Source organism: Nerophis lumbriciformis, linkage group LG39 (assembly GCF_033978685.3).
Source record: "Nerophis lumbriciformis linkage group LG39, RoL_Nlum_v2.1, whole genome shotgun sequence".
Taxonomy (NCBI): Eukaryota; Metazoa; Chordata; class Actinopteri; order Syngnathiformes; family Syngnathidae; genus Nerophis; species Nerophis lumbriciformis.
The window spans coordinates 7,011,285-7,027,400 of record NC_084586.2 but is presented as its reverse complement, the minus strand read 5'-3'; the positions used below and the strand labels follow the sequence as shown (position 1 = coordinate 7,027,400).

At 37.3% G+C, this 16,116-nt stretch overlaps 1 protein-coding gene across 8 annotated transcripts in view; it reads left to right on the top strand.

The window, feature by feature from the left end:
* The first annotated feature begins 5,775 nt into the window (after positions 1-5,775).
* The window catches only part of rapgef1b (Rap guanine nucleotide exchange factor (GEF) 1b), a 112,082-nt gene continuing 101,741 nt past the window's right edge, over positions 5,776-16,116 (top strand). For 4 of the 8 annotated variants that reach the window (XM_072912690.1, XM_072912688.1, XM_072912689.1 and 1 more), the window contains exon 1: positions 5,780-6,143. In XM_072912690.1, the coding sequence (XP_072768791.1) occupies positions 6,116-6,143 (28 nt within the window). In that variant the 5' untranslated portion in view covers positions 5,780-6,115. Of the gene's footprint in view, positions 6,144-16,116 lie in introns of all 8 variants that reach the window. The other 4 variants (XM_072912686.1, XM_072912685.1, XM_072912684.1 and 1 more) reach the window with 3 other exon arrangements.

The window sequence follows — 16,116 nt, the reverse complement described above, 5'->3', positions numbered from 1 at the left end:
ATTTATCTAACAACTTTAGGGTGATTTGGTTAGATGGGGGGACTGGATGACGTCACTAGTCTATTGACTCCACTCGGTTGTGCTTCGTTTCTGTAATATTGAAATATTTTCTCGTAAAATTATGACTTTATTATGTCAAATTATTACTTTTCAATGCAAAATGGTGACATTTGCCATACGAAATTCTGACTTTTATCACAGTATTGCCAATTTTTTGGTTGTTCTTGTAAAATAGTGACATTTTTCGAGTAAAGTTATGACCTTTGTCATAATTTTGCCAAGTCAAATTCCGATTATTGTTATAATATTGCCAACATTTTAAAGTTTTCTTATAAAATGGTGACTTTTGTCGAGTAAAATTCCAACTTTTGTCAGAATATTGCACAAATGTTCAGTTTTTTTAGATAGTACTTTATTGATCTATCTATTTATCTAACAACTTTAGGGTGATTTGGTTAGATGGGGGGACTGAATGACGTCACTAGTCTATTGACTCCACTCGGTTGTGCTTCGTTTCTGTAATACTGAAATATTTTCTCGTAAAATTATGACTTTATTATGTAAAATGATTACTTTTCAATGCAAAATGGTGACATTTGTGATACGAAATTCTGACTTTTATCACAGTATTGCCAATTTTTTTGTTGTTCTTGTAAAATAGTGACATTTTTCGAGTAAAGTTATGACCTTTGTCATAATTTTGCCGAGTCAAATTCCGATTATTGTTATAATATTGCCAACATTTTAAAGTTTTCTTATAAAATGGTGACTTTTGTCGAGTAAAATTCCAACTTTTATCAGAATATTGCACAAATGTTCAGTTTTTTTAGATAGTACTTTATTGATCTATCTATTTATCTAACAACTTTAGGGTGATTTGGTTAGAAGGGGCGACTGGATGATGTCACTAGTCTATTGACTCCAGTCGGTTGTGCTTCGTTTCTGGAATATTGAAATATTTTCTCGTAAAATTATGACTTTATTATGTCCAATTATTACTTTTCAATGCAAAATGGTGACATTTGTCATATGAAATTCTGACTTTTATCACAGTATTGCCAATTTTTTTGTTGTTCTTGTATGATAGTGACATTTTTTGAGTAAAGTTATGACCTTTGTCATAATTTTGCCAAGTCAAATTTCGATTATTGTTATAATATTGCCAACATTTGAAAGTTTTCTTATAAAATGGTGACTTTTGTCGAGTAAAATTCCAACTTTTGTCAGAATATTGCACAAATGTTCAGTTTTTTTAGATAGTACTTTATTGATCCATCTATTTATCTAACAACTTTAGGGTGATTTGGTTAGATGGGGGGACTGGATGAGTCACTCGTCTATTGACTCCACTCGGTTGTGCTTCGTTTCTGGAATATTGAAATATTTTCCCGTAAAATTATGACTTTATTATGTCAAATTATTATTTTTCAATGCAAAACGGTGATATTTGTTATATGAAATTCTGACTTTTATCACAGTATTGCCAATTTTTTTGTTGTTCTTGTAAAATAGTGACATTTTTCGAGTAAAGTTTTGACCTTTGTCATAATTTTGCCAAGTCAAATTCCGATTATTGTTATAATATTGCCAACATTTTAAACTTTTCTTATAAAATGGTGACTTTTGTCGAGTAAAATTCCAACTTTTATCAGAATATTGCACAAATGTTCAGTTTTTTAGATAGTACTTTATTGATATATCTATTTATCTAACAACTTTAGGGTGATTTGGTTAGATGGGGGGACTGGATGACGTCACTAGTCTATTGACTCCACTCGGTTGTGCTTCGTTTCTGTAATATTGAAATATTTTCTCGTAAAATTATGACTTTATTATGTCCAATTATTACTTTTCAATGCAAAATGGTGACATTTGTCATATGAAATTCTGATATTTATCACAGTATTGCCATTTTTTTGTTGTTCTTGTAAAATAGTGACATTTTTCGAGTAAAGTTATGACCTTTGTCATAATTTTGCCAAGTCAAATTCCGATTATTGTTATAATATTGCCAACATTTTAAAGTTTTCTTATAAAATGGTGACTTTTGTCGAGTAAAATTCCAACTTTTGTCAGAATATTGCACAAATGTTCAGTTTTTTAGATAGTACTTTATTGATATATCTATTTATCTAACAACTTTAGGGTGATTTGGTTAGATGGGGGGACTGGATGACGTCACTCGTCTATTGACTCCACTCGGTTGTGCTTCGTTTCTGTAATATTGAAATATTTTCTCGTAAATTTATGACTTTATTATGTCAAATCATTAATTTTCAATGCAAAATGGTGACATTTGTCATATGAAATTCTGACTTTTATCACAGTATTGCCATTTTTTTTGTTGTTCTTGTAAAATAGTGACATTTTTCGAGTAAAGTTATGACCTTTGTCATAATTTTGCCAAGTCAAATTCCGATTATTGTTATAATATTGCCAACATTTTAAAGTTTTCTTATAAAATGGTGACTTTTGTCGAGTAAAATTCCAACTTTTGTCAGAATATTGCACAAATGTTCAGTTTTTTTAGATAGTACTTTATTGATCTATCTATTTATCTAATAACTTTAGGGTGATTTGGTTAGAAGGGGGGACTGGATGATGTCACTAGTCTATTGACTCCAGTCGGTTGTGCTTCGTTTCTGGAATATTGAAATATTTTCTCGTAAAATTATGACTTTATTATGTACAATTATTACTTTTCAATGCAAAATGGTGACATTTGTCATATGAAATTCTGACTTTTATCACAGTATTGCCATTTTTTTTGTTGTTCTTGTAAAATAGTGACATTTTTCGAGTAAAGTTATGACCTTTGTCATAATTTTGCCAAGTCAAATTCCGATTATTGTTATAATATTGCCAACATTTTAAAGTTTTCTTATAAAATGGTAACTTTTGTCGAATAAAATTCCAACTTTTATCAGAATATTGCACAAATGTTCAGTTTTTTAGATAGTACTTTATTGATATATCTATTTATCTAACAACTTTAGGGTGATTTGGTTAGATGGGGGGACTGGATGACGTCACTAGTCTATTGACTCCACTCGGTTGTGCTTTGTTTCTGTAATATTGAAATATTTTCTCGTAAAATTATGACTTTATTATGTCCAATTATTACTTTTCAATGCAAAATGGTGACATTTGTCATATGAAATTCTGATATTTATCACAGTATTGCCATTTTTTTTGTTGTTCTTGTAAAATAGTGACATTTTTCGAGTAAAGTTATGACCTTTGTCATAATTTTGCCAAGTCAAATTCCGATTATTGTTATAATATTGCCAACATTTTAAAGTTTTCTTATAAAATGGTGACTTTTGTCGAGTAAAATTCCAACTTTTGTCAGAATATTGCACAAATGTTCAGTTTTTTTAGATAGTACTTTATTGATCTATCTATTTATCTAATAACTTTAGGGTGATTTGGTTAGAAGGGGGGACTGGATGATGTCACTAGTCTATTGACTCCAGTCGGTTGTGCTTCGTTTCTGGAATATTGAAATATTTTCTCGTAAAATTATGACTTTATTATGTACAATTATTACTTTTCAATGCAAAATGGTGACATTTGTCATATGAAATTCTGATATTTATCACAGTATTGCCATTTTTTTTGTTGTTCTTGTAAAATAGTGACATTTTTCGAGTAAAGTTATGACCTTTGTCATAATTTTGCCAAGTCAAATTCCGATTATTGTTATAATATTGCCAACATTTTAAAGTTTTCTTATAAAATGGTGACTTTTGTCGAGTAAAATTCCAACTTTTTGTCAGAATATTGCACAAATGTTCAGTTTTTTTAGATAGTACTTTATTGATCTATCTATTTATCTAATAACTTTAGGGTGATTTGGTTAGAAGGGGGGACTGGATGATGTCACTAGTATATTGACTCCAGTCGGTTGTGCTTCGTTTCTGTAATATTGAAATATTTTCTCGTAAAATTATGACTTTATTATGTCAAATTATTACTTTTCAATGCAAAATGGTGACATTTGTCATTTGAAATTCTGACTTTTATCACAGTATTGACAATTTTTTTGTTGTTCTTGTAAAATAGTGACATTTTTCGAGTAAAGCTATGACCTTTGTCATAATTTTGCCGAATCAAATTCCGATTATTGTTACAATATTGCCAACATTTTAAAGTTTTCTTATAAAATGGTGACTTTTATCGAGTAAAATTCCAACTTTTGTCAGAATATTGCACAAATGTTCAGTTTTTTTAGATAGTACTTTATTGATCTATCTATTTATCTAACAACTTTAGGGTGATTTGGTTAGATGGGGGGACTGGATGATGTCACTAGTCTATTGACTCCACTCGGTTGTGCTTTGTTTCTGTAATACTGAAATATTTTCTCGTAAAATTATGACTTTATTATGTAAAATTATTACTTTTCAATGCAAAATGGTGACATTTGTCATACGAAATTCTGACTTTTATCACAGTATTGCCAATTTTTTGGTTGTTCTTGTAAAATAGTGACATTTTTCGAGTAAAGTTATGACCTTTGTCATAATTTTGCCAAGTCAAACTCCGATTATTGTTATAATATTGCCAACATTTTAAAGTTTTCTTATAAAATGGTGACTTTTGTCGAGTAAAATTCCAACTTTTGTCAGAATATTGCACAAATGTTCAGTTTTTTTAGATAGTACTTTATTGATCTATCTATTTATCTAATAACTTTAGGGTGATTTGGTTAGAAGGGGGGACTGGATGAAGGCACTAGCCTATTGACTCCAGTCGGTTGTGCTTCGTTTCTGGAATATTGAAATATTTTCTCGTAAAATTATGACTTTATTATGTACAATTATTACTTTTCAATGCAAAATGGTGACATTTGTCATATGAAATTCTGACTTTTATCACAGTATTGCCAATTTTTTTGTTGTTCTTGTATAATAGTGACATTTTTTGAGTAAAGTTATGACCTTTGTCATAATTTTGCCAAGTCAAATTTCGATTATTGTTATAATATTGCCAACATTTTAAAGTTTTCTTATAAAATGGTGACTTTTGTCGAGTAAAATTCCAACTTTTGTCAGAATATTGCACAAATGTTCAGTTTTTTTAGATAGTACTTTATTGATCTATCTATTTATCTAACAACTTTAGGGTGATTTGGTTAGAAGGGGGGGACTGGATGACGTCACTAGTCTATTGACTCCACTCGGTTGTGCTTCGCTTCTGTAGTATTGAAATATTTTCTCGTAGAATTATTACTTTATTATGTTAAATTATTACTTTTCAATGCAAAATGGTGACATTTGTCATATGAAATTCTGACTTTTATCACAGTATTGACAATTTTTTGGTTGTTCTTGTAAAATAGTGACATTTTTCGAGTAAAGTTATGACCTTTGTCATAATTTTGCCAAGTCAAATTCCGATTATTGTTATAATATTGCCAACATTTTAAAGTTTTCTTATAAAATGGTGACTTTTGTCGAGTAAAATTCCAACTTTTGTCAGAATATTGCACAAATGTTCAGTTTTTTTAGATAGTACTTTGTTGATCTATCTATTTATCTAACAACTTTAGGGTGCTTTGGTTAGATGAGAGGACTGGATGACGTCACTAGTCTATTCGCTGTGAAACGCTGGGGTCCCTGTTTAGGAAATAAAAAATATTTGCTGGGGCTCAGACGGGTAGATGACTTATTATGTTTTATTACTGTTGTTATTATTTATTTACATTTACGTCTCCCAACCTTGAGCTCCACACACACGCCCATCCCCTGACAGCTTGCAGTTACAAATTCCTTCCAGGGGGCGTCGCTTGTGCAACACAACAGTCGCCAAAGACGTCAGCGTGAGTGTGAGCGTGTTTACCGTATGCGTGTGCGGAGTGTATGCATGGTGGACCCAGAGAAAGATCACCCAGAGACGGACTAAGACATCTTTTTTTTTTCCGTCCGCGCCATGTGTGCGGCCTACAAATACGTGCTTCTCACCCCGCCGGAACCGTCTGACGGCCCTTACGGTGTGGGCAAAATGAGGGACTAGTCGGCTGTCGGCGAGGCTCGTCCGTAAAGCGAACGTTTCGTCGGACCCGCGAGTGGGCAACACAGCTGCCGGCCACCGAGGAGACGGAGGTGGGAAAATGTCGGGGAAAATCGAGAGCAAGCAAGGTGAGTCCTCCTGCCCCCGGCTCGGGACGCCGTGTAACGGTCCTCCGCTCGCCCCAACATCCTGGGGGTCCTGGCTCGCGTAAACACTCATTGTTTAGTCGGGGCCTCTCGGTTGAGCTTTTTTTTTTTTTTACCCTCACCTCTCAGCGTCGTGACGGCTTCGGGTGCACCGCCGAGGAGCTAGACCTCCCCGGGGCCTTTTTAAAAAAAAAAATGGAGTTAAAAATAACTGCTTTTCTCCTCCAGCCTTGACACCAACAATGCTAACATTGGCGCTGTAGCTTAGCACCAACCAGGCTGCTCCACCGGCATCTTCGCGCTCTGCTCCCTGCTAGCAAACAAGGCGTGTTTGAATGGCGTCCACTTTCACTTTTCGCCAAGATGAGTTAAATACGGGAGACGTTTTGAAGATAAACGTAATTGCTTTCACTTTGCTCCGGGGCTTAGAAAGGCTCCCTAGCTAACGGTTAGCATTCCAGTTCCAGTGGCCACAGGCTGCTAGCCGCGCCGTTAGCCAGTGTGCTGCACTTAAATATTGTCTCTTATAATATACATTTTGTGTTGTTCCGTGTGAGACATGAAGCAAAGGCCTACGCAGACCAGGTGGTGATCTCTCTGCTTTGCTTTGGTCAGGAAACTTTACACACATCAGCTACTTTTTTGCATCCAAACAGCTGTCTTCTTGACTGAGGACATACACACACTTTCTTGTATTTGGGACCTTCTTGAGACCTTATATCTCGGTTGGAGTGGCCGTGCCAGCAACTTGATGGTTCCAGGTTCGATCCCCGCTTCCGCCATCCTAGTCACTGCCGTTGTGTCCTTGGGCAAGACACTTTACCCACCCGCTCCCAGTGCCACCCACACTGGTTGAAATGTAACTTAGATATTGGGTTTCACTATGTAAAGCGCCTTGAGTCAATAGAGAAAAAGCGCTATATAAATATAATTCACTTCACCTCCGAAAAATGCCTGCCTCTTTAGGACCACCCTTTCTAGATATGTAAAAATGTGTATTTACAACATTAATAATATATGCATACCAGGCAAATATAAAAAAGATTGTTGTGAAAAATGAGTTGGAATTTCACAAGAAAAAGGTCACAGTTTCACAAGAAAAACTTGGAATTTTGGCGGTATTATAATAGAAGTAGAGATGTCCGATAATGGCTTTTTTGCCAGTATCCGATATTGTCCAACTCTTAATTACCGATTCCGATATCAACCGATACCGATATATACAGTCGTGGAATTAACACATTATTATGCCTAATTTTGTTGTGATGCCAGTGTGCTGCACTTAAATATTGTCTCTTTTTCTTTCTTATGCATTTTGTGTTGTTCCGTGTGAGACATGAAGCAAAGGCCTACGGAGACCGGGTGGTGGTCTCTCTGCTTTGCTTTGGTCAGGAAACTTTACAGACATCAGCTACTTTTTTGCATCCAAACAGCTGTCTTCTTGACTGAGGACACACACACACTTTCTTGTATTTGGGACCTTCTTGAGACCTTATAGCTCGGTTGGAGTGGCCGTGCCAGCAACTTGAGGGTTCAAGGTTCGATCCACGCTTCCGCCATCCTAGTCACTGCCGTTGTGTCCTTGGGCAAGACACTTTACCCACCCGCTCCCAGTGCCACCCACACTGGTTGAAATGTAACTTAGATATTGGGTTTCACTATGTAAAGCGCCTTGAGTCAATAGAGAAAAAGCGCTATATAAATATAATTCACTTCACCTCCGAAAAATGCCTGCCTCTTTAGGACCACCCTTTCTAGATATGTAAAAATGTGTATTTACAACATTAATAATATATGCATGCCAGGCAAATATAAAAAAGCTTGTTGTGAAAAATGAGTTGGAATTTCACAATAAAAAGGTCACAGTTTCACAAGAAAAACTTAGAACTTTGGCGGTATTATAATAAAAGTAGAGATGTCCGATAATGGCTTTTTTGCCAGTATCCGATATTGTCCAACTCTTAATTACCGATTCCGATATCAACCGATACCGATATATACAGTCGTGGAATTAACACATTATTATGCCTAATTTTGTTGTGATGCCAGTGTGCTGCACTTAAATATTGTCTCTTTTTCTTTCTTATGCATTTTGTGTTGTTCCGTGTGAGACATGAAGCAAAGGCCTACGCAGACCAGGTGGTGATCTCTCTGCTTTGCTTTGGTCAGGAAACTTTACAGACATCAGCTACTTTTTTGCATCCAAACAGCTGTCTTCTTGACTGAGGACATACACACACTTTCTTGTATTTGGGACCTTCTTGAGACCTTATAGCTCGGTTGGAGTGGCCGTGCCAGCAACTTGAGGGTTCCAGGTTCGATCCACGCTTCCGCCATCCTAGTCACTGCCGTTGTGTCCTTGGGCAAGACACTTTACCCACCCGCTCCCAGTGCCACCCACACTGGTTGAAATGTAACTTAGATATTGGGTTTCACTATGTAAAGCGCCTTGAGTCAATAGAGAAAAAGCGCTATATAAATATAATTCACTTCACCTCCGAAAAATGCCTGCCTCTTTAGGACCACCCTTTCTAGATATGTAAAAATGTGTATTTACAACATTAATAATATATGCATACCAGGCAAATATAAAAAAGATTGTTGTGAAAAATGAGTTGGAATTTCACAAGAAAAAGGTCACAGTTTCACAAGAAAAACTTGGAATTTTGGCGGTATTATAATAGAAGTAGAGATGTCCGATAATGGCTTTTTTGCCAGTATCCAAAATTCCGATATTGTCCAACTCTTAATTTCCGATTCCGATATCAACCGATACCGATATATATACAGTTGTGGAATTAACACATTATTAGGCCTAATTTTGTTGTGATGCCAGTGTGCTGCACTAAATATGGTCTCTTTTTCTTTCTTATGCATTTTGTGTTGTTCCGTGTGAGACATGAAGCAAAGGCCTACGGAGACCGGGTGGTGGTCTCTCTGCTTTGCTTTGGTTAGGAAACTTTACACACATCAGCTACTTTTTTGCATCCAAACAGCTGTTGTCTTGACTGAGGACACAAACACACTTTCTTGTATTTGCGACCTTCTTGAGACCTGCGGAAAATGCCTGCCTCTTTAGGACCACCCTTTCTAGATATGTAAAAATGTGTATTTACAACATTAATAATATATGCATACCAGGCAAATATAAAAAAGATTGTTGTGAAAAATGAGTTGGAATTTCACAAGAAAAAGGTCACAGTTTCACAAGAAAAACTTGGAATTTTGGCGGTATTATAATAAAAGTAGAGATGTCCGATAATGGCTTTTTTGCCAGTATCCGATATTGTCCAACTCTTAATTACCGATTCCGATATCAACCGATACCGATATATACAGTCGTGGAATTAACACATTATTATGCCTAATTTTGTTGTGATGCCAGTGTGCTGCACTTAAATATTGTCTCTTTTTCTTTCTTATGCATTTTGTGTTGTTCCGTGTGAGACATGAAGCAAAGGCCTACGGAGACCGGGTGGTGGTCTCTCTGCTTTGCTTTGGTCAGGAAACTTTACACACATCAGCTACTTTTTTGCATCCAAACAGCTGTCTTTTTGACTGAGGACACACACACACTTTCTTGTATTTGCGACCTTCTTGAGACCTTATAGCTCGGTTGGAGTGGCCGTGCGAGCAACTTGATGGTTCCAGGTTCGATCCCCGCTTCCGCCATCCTAGTCACTGCCGTTGTGTCCTTGGGCAAGACACTTTACCCACCCGCTCCCAGTGCCACCCACACTGTTTGAAATGTAACTTAGATATTGGGTTTCACTAAAGCTCTTTGAGTCAATAGAGAAAAAGCGCTATATAAATATAATTCAATTCACTTCACCTCCGAAAAATGCCTGCCTCTTTAGGACCACCCTTTCTAGATATGTAAAAATGTGTATTTACAACATTAATAATATATGCATGCCAGGCAAATATAAAAAAGCTTGTTGTGAAAAATGAGTTGGAATTTCACAAGAAAAAGGTCACAGTTTCACAAGAAAAACTTGGAATTTTGGCGGTATTATAATAGAAGTAGAGATGTCCGATAATGGCTTTTTTGCCAGTATCCGATATTGTCCAACTCTTAATTACCGATTCCGATATCAACCGATACCAATATATACAGTCGTGGAATTAACACATTATTACCGTATTTTCCGCACTATAAGGCGCACCTAAAAACCACAAACTTTCTCAAAAGCTGACAGTGCGCCTTATAACCCGGTGCGCTTTATATATGGATAAATATTAAGATTCATTTTCATAAAGTTTAGGTCTCGCAACTACGGTAAACAGCCGCCATCTTTTTTCCCCGTAGAAGAAGCGCGCGGTGCATGCTGGGATATGTGACGTTTCATTTCCATTTGTGTGTTTATGTAAAGACCCCAAAATGGCTCCTATTAAGTGTGTTGTCTGTCTAATTATAAATAATGCAGACGAGGCGTGTTAACTGAGTTCTCAACGTTTTCTCACAGCGTGCTCATAACCACATTCTAACTCCCAGCATACAACAACGCTTCTCAGGGCTACCGCGCATGCTCGTAACTATCGTTGCATGCTGGGTAGTGTAGTTGTTATATTTGCTAGCTCATAACATCACATTGAGAGACACGCTTACGCGCTTAATTCAATACTCGCCGTCATTCCGGGTGGATTGACAAAAGACCTCCAGCCGCTAGATATTGGTGTCAACAGGGCATTCGAAGCTAGACTGCTAACTGCGTGGGAACTTCTCAGGGCTACCGCGCATGCTCGTAACTATCGTTGCATGCTGGGTAGTGTAGTTGTTATATTTGCTAGCTCATAACAGCACATTGAGAGACACGCTTACGCGCTTAATTCAATACTCGCCGTCATTCCGGGTGGATTGACAAAAGACCTCCAGCCGCTAGATATTGGTGTCAACAGGGCATTCGAAGCTAGACTGCTAACTGCTTGGGAACTTCTCAGGGCTACCGCGCATGCTCGTAACTATCGTTGCATGCTGGGTAGTGTAGTTGTTATATTTGCTAGCTCATAACAGCACATTGAGAGACACGCTTACGCGCTTAATTCAATACTCGCCGTCATTCCGGGTGGATTGACAAAAGACCTCCAGCCGCTAGATATTGGTGTCAACAGGGCATTCGAAGCTAGACTGCTAACTGCGTGGGAACAATGGAAGACAGAAGGCGAACACACCTTCACTAAGACGAGGAGGCAGCGCCAGACGACGCCAACGTCTGCCAGTGGATCGTAAATTTGCCCAACTTTTCACTTCGGACACCGAAGACGAAGGATTTACGAATGAAGAATAACTTCAGAAAGTGAGCGCTATGTTTATTTTGTGTGTTGTGACATTAACGTTCGAGCAACATTATGTTGCTATTGCTCTGCACTATTTTGAATTTTACTATGTTTGTGATTGCACATTTGCGTACATTTTGGGAGTGAACAGAGTTGTTAGAACGCTGGTTTTTAATATATTATTAAAGTTTGACTGACCTATCTGACTGTTTTTTTGACATTCCCTTTAGCGCAGCGTAGGCGCGGCTTATAGTCCGGGGCGGCTTATTGGTGGACAAAGTTATGAAATATGTAATTCATTGAAGGTGCGGCTAATAATCCGGTGCGCCTTATAGTGCGGAAAATACGGTATGCCTAATTTTGTTGTGATGCCAGTGTGCTGCACTTAAATATTGTCTCTTTTTTTCTTTCTTATGCATTTTGTGTTGTTCCGTGTGAGACATGAAGCAAAGGCCTACGCAGACCAGGTGGTGATCTCTCTGCTTTGCTTTGGTCAGGAAACTTTACACACATCAGCTACTTTTTTGCATCCAAACAGCTGTCTTCTTGACTGAGGACACACACACACTTTCTTGTATTTGTTACCTTCTTGAGACCTCCGAAAAATGCCTGCCTCTTTAGGACCACCCTTTCTAGATATGTAAAAATGTATATTTACAACATTAATAATATATGCATACCAGGCAAATATAAAAAAGCTTGTTGTGAAAAATGAGTTGGAATTTCACAAGAAAAAGGTCACAGTTTCACAAGAAAAACTTAGAACTTTGGGAGTATTATTATAAAAGTAGAGATGTCCGATAATGGCTTTTTTTGCCAGTATCCGATATTACGATATTGTCCAACTCTTAATTACCGATTCCGATATCAACCGATACCGATATATACAGTCGTGGAATTAACACATTATTATGCCTAATTTTGTTGTGATGCCAGTGTGCTGCACTTAAATACTGTCTCTTTTTTCTTTCTTATGCATTTTGTGTTGTTCCGTGTGAGACATGAAGCAAAGGCCTACGGAGAACGAGTGGTGGTCTCTCTGCTTTGCTTTGGTCAGGAAACTTTATACACATCAGCTACTTTTTTGCATCCAAACAGCTGTCTTCTTGACTGAGGACACAAACACACTTTCTTGTATTTGCGACCTTCTTGAGACCTTATAGCTCGGTTGGAGTGGCCGTGCGAGCAACTTGATGGTTCCAGGTTCGATCCCCGCTTCCGCCATCCTAGTCACTGCCGTTGTGTCCTTGGGCAAGACACTTTACCCACCCGCTCCCAGTGCCACCCACACTGGTTGAAATGTAACTTAGATATTGGGTTTCACTATGTAAAGCGCCTTGAGTCAATAGAGAAAAAGCGCTATATAAATATAATTCACTTCACCTCCGAAAAATGCCTGCCTCTTTAGGACCACCCTTTCTAGATATGTAAAAATGTGTATTTACAACATTAATAATATATGCATACCAGGCAAATATAAAAAAGATTGTTGTGAAAAATGAGTTGGAATTTCACAAGAAAAAGGTCACAGTTTCACAAGAAAAACTTGGAATTTTGGCGGTATTATAATAGAAGTAGAGATGTCCGATAATGGCTTTTTTGCCAGTATCCAATATTCCGATATTGTCCAACTCTTAATTACCGATTCCGATATCAACCGATACCGATATATATACAGTTGTGGAATTAACACATTATTAGGCCTAATTTTGTTGTGATGCCAGTGTGCTGCACTAAATATGGTCTCTTTTTCTTTCTTATGCATTTTGTGTTGTTCCGTGTGAGACATGAAGCAAAGGCCTACGGAGACCGGGTGGTGGTCTCTCTGCTTTGCTTTGGTTAGGAAACTTTACACACATCAGCTACTTTTTTGCATCCAAACAGCTGTTGTCTTGACTGAGGACACAAACACACTTTCTTGTATTTGCGACCTTCTTGAGACCTGCGGAAAATGCCTGCCTCTTTAGGACCACCCTTTCTAGATATGTAAAAATGTGTATTTACAACATTAATAATATATGCATACCAGGCAAATATAAAAAAGATTGTTGTGAAAAATGAGTTGGAATTTCACAAGGAAAAGGTCACAGTTTCACAAGAAAAACCTGGAATTTTGACGGTATTATAATAAAAGTAGAGATGTCCGATAATGGCTTTTTTACCAGTATCCGATATTCCGATATTGTCCAACTCTTAATTACCGATTCCGATATCAACCGATAGCGATATATACAGTCGTGGAATTAACACATTATTTTGCCTAATTTTGTTGTGATGCCAGTGTGCTGCACTTAAATATTGTCTCTTTTTCTTGCTTAGGCATTTTGTGTTGTTCTGTGTAAGACATGAAGCAAAGGCCTACGGAGACCGGGTGGTGGTCTCTCTGCTTTGCTTTGGTCAGGAAACTTTACACACATCAGCTACTTTTTTGCATCCAAACAGCTGTCTTCTTGACTGAGGACACACACACACTTTCTTGTATTTGTTACCTTCTTGAGACCTCTGAAAAATGCCTGCCTCTTTAGGACCACCCTTTCTAGATATGTAAAAATGTGTATTTACAACATTAATAATACATGCATACCAGGCAAATATAAAAAAGCTTGTTGTGAAAAATTAGTTGGAATTTCACAAGAAAAAGGTCACAGTTTCACAAGAAAAACTTAGAACTTTGGCAGTATTATTATAAAAGTAGAGATGTCCGATAATGGCTTTTTTTTGCCAGTATCCGATATTACGATATTGTCCAACTCTTAATTACCGATTCCGATATCAACCGATACCGATATATACAGTCGTGGAATTAACACATTATTATGCCTAATTTTGTTGTGATGCCAGTGTGCTGCACTTAAATACTGTCTCTTTTTTCTTTCTTATGCATTTTGTGTTGTTCTGTGTAAGACATGAAGCAAAGGCCTACGGAGACCGGGTGGTGGTCTCTCTGCTTTGCTTTGGTCAGGAAACTTTACACACATCAGCTACTTTTTTGCATCCAAACAGCTGTCTTCTTGACTGAGGACACACACACACTTTCTTGTATTTGTTACCTTCTTGAGACCTCTGAAAAATGCCTGCCTCTTGAGGACCACCCTTTCTAGATATGTAAAAATGTGTATTTACAACATTAATAATACATGCATACCAGGCAAATATAAAAAAGCTTGTTGTGAAAAATTAGTTGGAATTTCACAAGAAAAAGGTCACAGTTTCACAAGAAAAACTTAGAACTTTGGCGGTATTATAATAAAAGTAGAGATGTCCGATAATGGCATTTTTGCCGGTATCCGATGTTCCGATATTGTCCATCTCTTAATTACCGATTTCGATATCAACCGATACCGATATATACAGTCGTGGAATTAACACATTATTAGGCCTAATTTTGTTGTGATGCCAGTGTGCTGCACTAAATATTGTCTCTTTTTCTTTCTTATGCATTTTGTGTTGTTCCGTGTGAGACATGAAGCAAAGACCTACGGAGACCGGGTGGTGGTCTTTCTGCTTTGCTTTGGTCAGGAAACTTTACACACATCAGCTACTTTTTTGCATCCAAACAGCTGTCTTCTTAACTGAGGACACACACACACTTTCTTGTATTTGCGACCTTCTTGAGACTTCCGAAAAATGCCTGCCTCTTTAGGACCACCCTTTCTAGATATGTAAGGATTTGTACTTACAACATTAATCATATATACATGCCATGCAAATATAAAAAAGCTTGTTGTGAAAAATGAGTTGGAATTTCACAAGAAAAAGGTCACAGTTTCACAAGAAAAACTTAGAATTTTGGCAGTATTAGAGCTGTCCGATAATGGCTTTTTTGCCGATATTCCGATATTGTCCAACTCTTAATTACAGATTCCGATATCAACCCCGTGGAATTAACACATTATTACGCCTAATTTTGTTGGGATGCCCCGCTGAATGCATTAAACAATGTAACAAGGTTTCCCAAAATAAATCAACTCAAGTTATGGGGAAAAAAATGCCAACATGGCACTGCCATATTTATTATTGAAGTCACAAAGTGCATTCTTTTTTTTAACATGCCTCAAAACAGAAGCTTGGAATTTGGGACATGCTCTCCCTGAGAGAGCATGAGGAGGTTGAGGTGGGCGGGGTTGGGGGGGTAATGGGGGGTGTATATTGTAGCGTCCAGGAAGAGTTAGTGCTGCAAGGGGTTCTGGGTATTTGTTCTGTTGTGTTTTTATGTTGTGTTACGGTGCGGATGTTCTCCCGAAATGTGTTTGTCATTCTTGTTTGGTGTGGGTTCACAGTGTGGCACATATTTGTAACAGTGTTAAAGTTGTTTATATGGCCACCCTCAGTGTGACCTGTATGGTTGTTGACCAAGTATGTAGCATTCACTTGTGTGTGTGAAAAGCCGTAGGTATCATGTGATTGGGCTGGCACGCAATGGAAGTGTCTTAAAGTTTATTGGCGCTCTGTACTTCTCCCTACGTCCGTGTACCACTACGTACAGCAGCGTTTTAAAAAGTCATAAATTTTACTTTTTGAAACCGATACCCATAATTTCCGATATTACATTTTAAAGCATTTATCGACATCTCTAAATAAAAGTCGTAATTTTACTCAACCCAAGTCAGAATTTTACAGGGAAAAATTGAACATTTGTGCAATATTCTGATAAAAGTTGGAATTTTCCTCGACAAAA